Source organism: Neltuma alba, unplaced genomic scaffold (assembly GCF_004799145.2).
Source record: "Neltuma alba isolate B1F8T4 unplaced genomic scaffold, ASM479914v2 tig00010511_pilon, whole genome shotgun sequence".
In the NCBI taxonomy this organism is placed as follows: Eukaryota; Viridiplantae; Streptophyta; class Magnoliopsida; order Fabales; family Fabaceae; genus Neltuma; species Neltuma alba.
Window position 1 is genome coordinate 85,363 of NW_021635387.1, and position 8,437 is coordinate 93,799.

General features: G+C 35.6%; 1 protein-coding gene across 1 annotated transcript; it reads right to left on the reverse strand.

The window, feature by feature from the left end:
- Positions 1-2,058: 2,058 nt before the first annotated feature.
- Positions 2,059-8,233, reverse strand: LOC114756839 (uncharacterized). The gene is made up of 3 exons (XM_028945779.1): positions 7,890-8,233; positions 3,414-3,528; positions 2,059-2,484 (listed from the first exon to the last, which is right to left on the reverse strand). Exons 1-3 carry the CDS (start codon positions 8,115-8,117, stop codon positions 2,411-2,413), a joined length of 417 nt encoding a protein of 138 aa, XP_028801612.1. The 5' UTR covers positions 8,118-8,233; the 3' UTR covers positions 2,059-2,410.
- Positions 8,234-8,437: the final 204 nt, after the last annotated feature.

The following is an 8,437-nucleotide window of genomic DNA, read 5'->3' on the forward strand; positions in this document are numbered from 1 at the left end:
GCATGATCAGCTGACCTGGACATATGGACAAACGAACGGGGGGGGGGGGGAAGGAGCTTATTCACGTTACGGCCATCATGATCGCTGGCATGGGCTTCTTCACGACTGAGTAGTTCTCGTGGATGGAGCCATCCCTACAACGCTGGCATACTGTGAATGATGAAGATGCTGGAGACAAGTCGTTGAACTGCTCACATAGAGGGAAACGCAAAGCAAGCGGATGTAGATATGGCCAGAGTTTTGAGCATTGAAATCCAAGCCGAGCAAGAAAGGTTGAGTTAGAGGAAATACACTAGTGTATTTTCCAGATTTGCACCAAGTAGAGTTATCTAGTTTATTGAAGAGATTAGATTTTCTCTGACAACAAAGTGACTTTTTGATTTGAGTCTGCAAATTTTGTGGGTCAAGTTACTGATGATTTCTTCGTTGAAGATTTTTAACAGTGACAAGAAAACACAGACATCAAAGCTATTCACTGATAGTCAGATTAGGAGAAACTTGTCATCGGTGGCCGTTGGAAATTCATGGACAAAGATAATTGAGTTAATAAAGCTGTGAGATTATTAAAAGGAAGTTAATTTTAGAAAAATCATTCCATATAATTTGCAGTTAACATATTTAACCTGTGCACATGGTGGAGAAGTCACAAAGCTTGGTGTTAGATTCTTAACCTATATATTGCTTTCTAGTTTCCTCAGTAAAAGCATGATGTTTACCTCTGTTATTTGTTAAAAGAACAGAGGTAAACAGAGCATTCTTTGACACTAGTTAAAATTAATATGCCTTAACACTCAATATGTTTCCCTCTTGTTTTTGAATGTGATCCTGCATGTTCTATCATGTTGTCTTGCATATTCTTTCATAAATAGGGAACACATTCTTTCCATCTAGCCTATTCTCTGTAAATACTAATGACCTGTATAAATTTCTGGGTGCAAGTTCTTCACTAGATGGCCCCTGGCAAGCCTATTGCTCTGGCCACGGTCACATCAATCTTTCCAGTGATGCTGGTCCTCTTCCTCTAACCTGGCCCCTTTCCCCTTTTATTATCTTTCTTCAACGTCGTTTTTATCGTCTCTCTTTCAAACCTGTCATGTGCGTGCTTTGTGAAAAGGCTTCTTTGCCTTTAACTATATGTCCGGTCAGCTCATCATGCCACGTAATGAGATGATGTTGCTAAATCAAAATCCACATCATCTAAACTAACACTGTCTGTGCCATCTTAGGAAATCTTAACGGTAAGGGACTAACGTTTGCTAAGTACTAAATTTTAAAGACCAAAACCATAAATTTAAAATTCCAAAGACTAATACCAAAACGGGTCTAAATTTAAATTTGAAGGACTGAAAATTATATTAACCCATATATATATATATATATATATATATATATATTGGCTTCCAAGTTTTCTGTTGGATGTATTGGTCGTTGAAGCAATAAAATCAAAAATGAAATTGACACAATACAATTTCACAGATTGGTTCGCTCACTTTGCTTATAATATGGTTGGGGTGGTATCACCGCTACTTTTCAAGGCCTTATTTTTTATCTTCTGTTTTGTTGTTTTTGGTTAGCACCACTACTTTGTATTTCAGAGAAAACAAATATTGACTATAACTTTAAAAGAAAATAATTATTAATTATATATTAATTACTCCATCTTGTTATAAATATAAGATTCATTTGAAAATTTTGATTTTGCCCCAAATATAATGTCACATTTCCTTTTGTCTCCTATATTTTTTTTTTTTTTTTGCCATCCTTGTCTCCTGTATTAAACTTTTTATTCCATAATACCCCTAACTTTTAGAACATCCTTTTTCTCTGCACATCAAGTGAAAACCTTCAATTAATAACCTATTAGAAAATATGACTATTGAGAATAGACCATAATAACATTGTATAATTCATACAGTCTACCTAACTTAACAGGATAAGCCTTTATTACTGCATTAAATTTTAATCATTACAACAGGAGTACTTAGAAAATAGCCATAAATTATCTACATATTAATTCAAAAAGCCAACTTAGATGAAGCATATTGTTATAATGATTGATATTCCCAAGGCCAGGAAAGCATTCTTCAACAGTGGAACCTTTACTTGAGTGTTTCCTGGAGTGCAATGCTTTGAGAGAACAACCAGCAACCAAAGATTGCATACATTACGCTTTGGGCAATAATATATTTCCCTCACTACGTCACTTTAAGGAAAATGGGTTAACCGAATTGTAATGCCACTCAGCTTGTAATGTTACATTAACTGAATTAACAAAAACAAAACTAATTTGACTGTTCACAAAGTCATAAAATAAAGTGAAAATAAGTCACAGAATGCAGGATTCATTGCCACTATTGCGTTCTTTTCATCATTCTCCGTTCTTCATCACCTTCCCCGACTCGGTTGTATTTCACCGAACACGGCGGGCTTTCTCTTCCTGTCCTATGCCAAGGGATTTCTGGGCATTTGCAATGCCTTCAGGGTCTGCAGAGTAGCAAACCACAGAAACCGTATTAAGTATACAGGGCAACAACTTTAGCCCTTAATGAGATTGACTACCATACACATAACTGTTTTCAAATATCATGATATGATATCTCAAAAGTGTTAGTTTAGAACATTTACACAAATGCACAAAAAGTTGCCCAGAAAATACACCCTTCGGTCTTAAATGTAAAAACTAGTTGAGGGATTTACTAATAACCTTTTAAATATACGACCCTAATTAGATGTGTCTCACAAATTTACAAGTCTTTTCCTTCACAATCCTATTGACTGAACATACTAAAGGTTGTTTTATTAATAAGCGTGGTTTGCAATGCAAATGATTTACTAAGGTTCAAGGTACTGCCGGATACGATTTGGGCATCTCCCCCAATGACAATTTAAACCTTGGTGAAACCAACATACATTTATTACGGAGAACTAATTTTTTTTAATTTCTATAAATTAGTTATCTAGCTCCTACATATAGGATAGGAGGGAGTAATAAAATTGCTGTAACTGATATTAGCCGTGCATGCATAACAGAAGTTTGGCGGCACTGTAAAACAGACAACTCAGGTTCATCATCTCCTAATGCTGGATACCTTAAAGGCAGTAAATATCAAAGTAGACTAGTGAGAGTGGAAAAACCGATCTGCCTACATCGAACATAAACTTGGGACACGTTCATGGCTGCTATAAACAGAATTGCCAACTATTAAACAAGAACACTGACTATAGTTGGTTAATTCAGTGGATGCATCCGGGGATTCGCAGTCAATTCTTGAATTTACAATTCAATAATGTTGAGAAGCTTCTAATTATGAAAATCCCAGCCTTCTGAGAGGTCAACAATTCCATAGAATTACTCAGCTGGACATACCATTCACTAATCCGCTCAGGAACAAGATGAAAGGAATCCAACTTACCAAAGAATTGTGTAAAAATGCGAGTGAAGAAATTCAAGTTGCGAGAAGCATTGTATGCCATGGCAGGCGGAAGAGGCTTCACCAGTGTGTCAATGCTAAACACTCGTTGAAGAAACTGCAAGTAAAAAATATATATATATTCATTTTTAAAACTTGGAAAGAAGGAAGGCATAACTCCGCTAGTTGCCCAAGAAAAGTAAAAAGATATGCAATCATCAGAGTGAACGAAGTAAAGCAGCCATAAATGATGCAGTTAGAAAAGAATGCAAATTGCAATGTGTGTGTCAAACACATATGACTTTTGCAATAACTTCATCACGAGAAAGTTTGCCAATTTAATGTATTACAATTTAAGATGTATGATCTAAATGGTGAATGCTTAGAAAAGTTAAGGCTCCACACCTGCCAAACAGTTTATCACGAGAACAATTAACCACATTCTGCTATCATCTAAAGTTTCAGAGTCAATATACAAACAAGCTTTCCCAGACATAGATGCATCATGGGAAAAAACTAAAACAAACACAGCTGACAAAGGAAACAAAAAATTCCAAATAAAAATCAACAGTTTGCCAGGGACCCACACTAGCTATCATTTGACAGTCCATAGAAGTACCACTATAAAGGGAAGGCCAGTAGGCAACTAATGATTTTCGAAAACCCCACGCCTGCCTTGTATTCGACTATCCAATCTGCAATGAAACTAACCAACAGAAATGACAAACAACATTGGAATATTAAAACCAAACACCAAGCAATTAAGGAACCTCACTCAGAACCAGGTTCTGAGTAACTAAGAAACAATCTTGAAGGTGGACGGGAGAGAGATACGCCTCACCCCAAAGAATAAAGATTCCTCAGGGAAAGAAAATGATAATTAGGAAGACCTGTTGGCTATAACATCCATTATATAAGAGGGAATCCCTTATCTTTCTAACAATACTCATGTCAATAAAATAGTGGATTTTACAAGACGGATGAGAAAGTAGTAATGAATAAAACACTTATCTAGTTCACCAGAGCAATCAAAGGTAAAAGATATGGTTCCATTCAAGAACAGTAAACTTTAAAGTTGACAAAGATAAAAGTTCTAAATAAAGCACTCATATATCAGTCAAGTCAACCACATCAGATCTATGCGTCAATTACTTCTCATTGAGAAAGAATTACGTCGGATATATGGCTTGAACGAAGTGAGTTGCATTATACATCCCAGATCTTCATAAAACCAGGTCAAGTCAGTAAGGAAAAACATGCATCATTGTTGATGGCTGCAAGAACATGTTGGGCTTCAATGGGAAACAGATCATGTAGTGTTGTACTATTGTTGAACTGGTTGGTTTGGTTCAGTTAAATTTATCTGAATTTGCAAAAGCCTGATCCATTCGACAAGAAAAAAAGGGGGGAAAGTTGAGGGAGAAGGATACCCTATTTACACACAAGCCAGCAGTTGTGGACGCAAATAAGTATTCAGAACAAAATGGACAGTCAAAGACAGGGCTCAAATCAATGAAAGAATTGACATAAGTGTTTGGGATCTACTCATAGATGAGCATATGGCAGCCACTTCTTATTCCCCATTTTCTTTTGCTGTCATGTTTCATCTGCCTAATCAATGAATGGGACTGTGAAACTACAAATCATCTAATTTATTATTGTCTTCCTAGTTTTGGCTTTACATCTACATGCAAACGTTGCATCACAATCAAAACTAAATGCCTTTCTGTTTTCTATAACCAAAAGTTTGGATGAATCAGGTCCCAAAGGAAGGCTTGCTAAGATTAAGACTAGTCTCAACTCTCATGGTTCAAGGAGCGCTTGTAGTTTGTAGAGGTACTTATCTTACCCACTAATAAGGTCATCACTTTGGCAATATGATTCAAATCTATATCCCTATAAGATATGAGTTACATTCTTACAAACTAGACCAACCTTTATTGGTAGAATTAAACTCTTAATTCCGAAGACCGAGTGCATGGGAAATTATGAGATTGAGCATGTATAATAGTAAGCATGGCAAAACTTGCAGGCTATAAGTGAGAAAAGGAATTTTCAGAAAGTGATCGTGTTAAAATCAGGATTTCTGATTTCTCCAGAAAACGTGCAGAAAAAAACTATAAACATTATTACCAGGAAAAGAATAACAATAAAAATAAAAAAAAGAGCAAAAATGCAAATGAGTAATCTTCATCATGATTCATATAAATGGAATGTGTTTATGAATAAACAGTTCACCGCTACCAGCAATACCTTCAACAAGGATGACCTCTCACAATCTTAACACACTATGAAGTTCTTTGCAATTTCTCTGCTAACCAAGTGATAAAGAACTAAAAATATAAAACCTAGGTTGAGAGTTAAGATTTTTTCCAATGTAACATTTTAAGAAAATCAAGGTCTAAGATTTGGGTCTTTTATGTCTTTTCTTTAGTTACTGATAACAGCAGGTTTTATGCACTCTTGTCTTGTTACTGCAGACTTATGTTACACCTTCTTCTAAATTTTCAAAGAATAAGTTTTGACTCATATTGAAAGAGATCTAAGAGTTACAACGAAGGTTCATGACTAGGTCTAGGATAATACCATTTCAATGCCCATAGCATAACATAAAGCTCCATAAGCTCCATTTAGAACTTTGCTTGCTTGGCTTTTCTTTGATTAACTGTTATGTGAATAATTAAAAATAAACAAATATAAGGCAGTTTAGTTAGTTAGTGTTACGGAGGTGAGAATTAGTTACAGGCCTATAGGATATACAAATAAGACACAAGGGTCTAACACATTGCTTTTTAATCTGATCCAGTAAGTACTATTCAGTTTTCTAAATCCTCTATGCCCTGGTATTCATCTCCTTCTATCTCTCTCTTCTCTTCCCTCTCAATTTTCCTCTCCTACATCATTAGTGTTTCTAGAGTTACGAGAATTATATATTGCTCTCATAGTATAGAAAGAAGTCTGAATTCTTGATAACTTATTCCAAACCCTACGAAACCAAGCAACAAGAACTATATTTGATCGGATAGAATGGTCTGCCAGAAATCAATGATCAAATTTAAAACGCCCTCCTTCCTTTAAGGGTCTGCCAACAGTAAAACATCATCTCACAATTTTCTACCCATAATACATCTAGAAAATTTTAGCCTCAGCTAGTAAAGCCTTAATCCTTCTGCTGGGTAAATTATTATTTCAGTGGAGAGCAAATATAAGCAATTTCTTATCCATTGCCTTATGCTTGTACCAAAAAAAATGACAGTCAAGAAGCTCTGTCACTGGAACATGCATAAAATGGGGTTAGTCAATACAAATATTAACAATGAATCAAGTTAAAATGGACCCTGGGAAGTGAGCAGACATAAGCATGTCTGCACAACTTAAGCCAGCCTCGAGCACCTCTAAGAGGAAGAAATACCAACCGGATAAAATATAAATTGGTAACAAAATGAAACTGATTAAGTTAGCCAAAAATAAAAACCGCATGTCTAGCTCTGAGGAAACTAAGTTGTCACCCCCTCAAAACTAATTGTTCATTATAATATAGACTAAGTTATAACCGGAAAAGATAAAAGAAAAGAAAAGGTTGCCTTGAATAAAAAAATACTTATAGCCACTTAAGTCTAAACCAAATATCAAGTGCTGATATAAAATTCCCAAGTGAAGATCGGTTTGCTTTCCAAGCTTTGTTAATATAAAGCAAGGGAAGTAACTTATATCTAGATAAATGAAAAGTTGTCTACAGAAGAAAATAAATTAATTTTTCAGTAACCTATTTAAGAGTACAGACTCCAGACAATCCAAAGCGATAATAGAAAAGATGAAACCAGCGAAATATTCCAAAATACCACCTAACCATCAAGCTTTCACAAGTTATCTATAAAGGTAGAGACACAAATTAATGAACTTGTGAAAATCATTCAGGAAGAAATAATTCGGTTCATCAAAATAAACAAATACCACCACGAAAAACCAATGGGAGAACTAACGGAACAATATCATTCGATAAATACATGAGCACCAAGCAAGAACCATCTGAAAATGGACAGAGCAGGATAGCTATGCAAGCACAGGATAATTGACTCGAGATGCTAATTGAAAAATATATATTCATGAAGAGTTTTCTTCAGATGAACAATAAATATCAATTGTCAGTAATTTAACTAAGGGTACAAATTACACAAAACGCGAATACAGAGCAAACTGCAAAATGATCCCTAAATACCACTAAACCAGCGAGCTTTCACAAGTTACAAGGCAGAAAAAAAAAAGTTAATGAATTTGTACAAATCATACGGGAAGCGATGATTTAGTAAGCAACGGTAAAACTAATAGAACAATCTTGTCCTGTAAATGGACAGCATGATAACTATGCTAGCAATGGACAATTAATTTAAACAATAAGAGAAAAGAAGATATGGGTATGAAACCCAGAATCGTTCAAAGAAAATAATGTTTATCCAAATAAGTTAGGCCAAGGGGAACCTTGAAATTGCGCTGAAAGCTGTAGCGTAGCTCCGGATCAAGCTCAAGGGATTCATCGTCGTCATCGAAGTCGTTATCACGCTTAGGCTTCTTGCTAGGGACGTGCATAGTTGGAGTGGCGCCGGGTTGATTGGTAACTTTGAGCTTTGCGTCTGGAAATTGTGGTTTATCATCTTCTTCGCCCCTCCATGGAGCTGAAGACAATAGTTGCTTCTTACTCTTCACCATTTTGCCAGAAGCTCAAAATCAACAACCCCTCAATTATCAGAGTGAGACTCAAGCGAGGCTTTATGAGAGATAAGGTTCCTTGCACTCTCGCAGTCGCAGTGTGAGGGCGTTTGCTCAGTCGAGTCTGGTCGCCCTTGGAGCGAATACAGAATACGGATAGCATAGGGGATAACATGGAAATATGGAATTATGGTTTTCGACTCTTCATATTTTACAAAAATAACTCCATGAAACATATTGTGTTAATATTAATTTTTTTTAAAAAAATAGTTTTTTAATTTTCACCAAAAAAACAATCTTTTTAAAAACATAATTTTAGG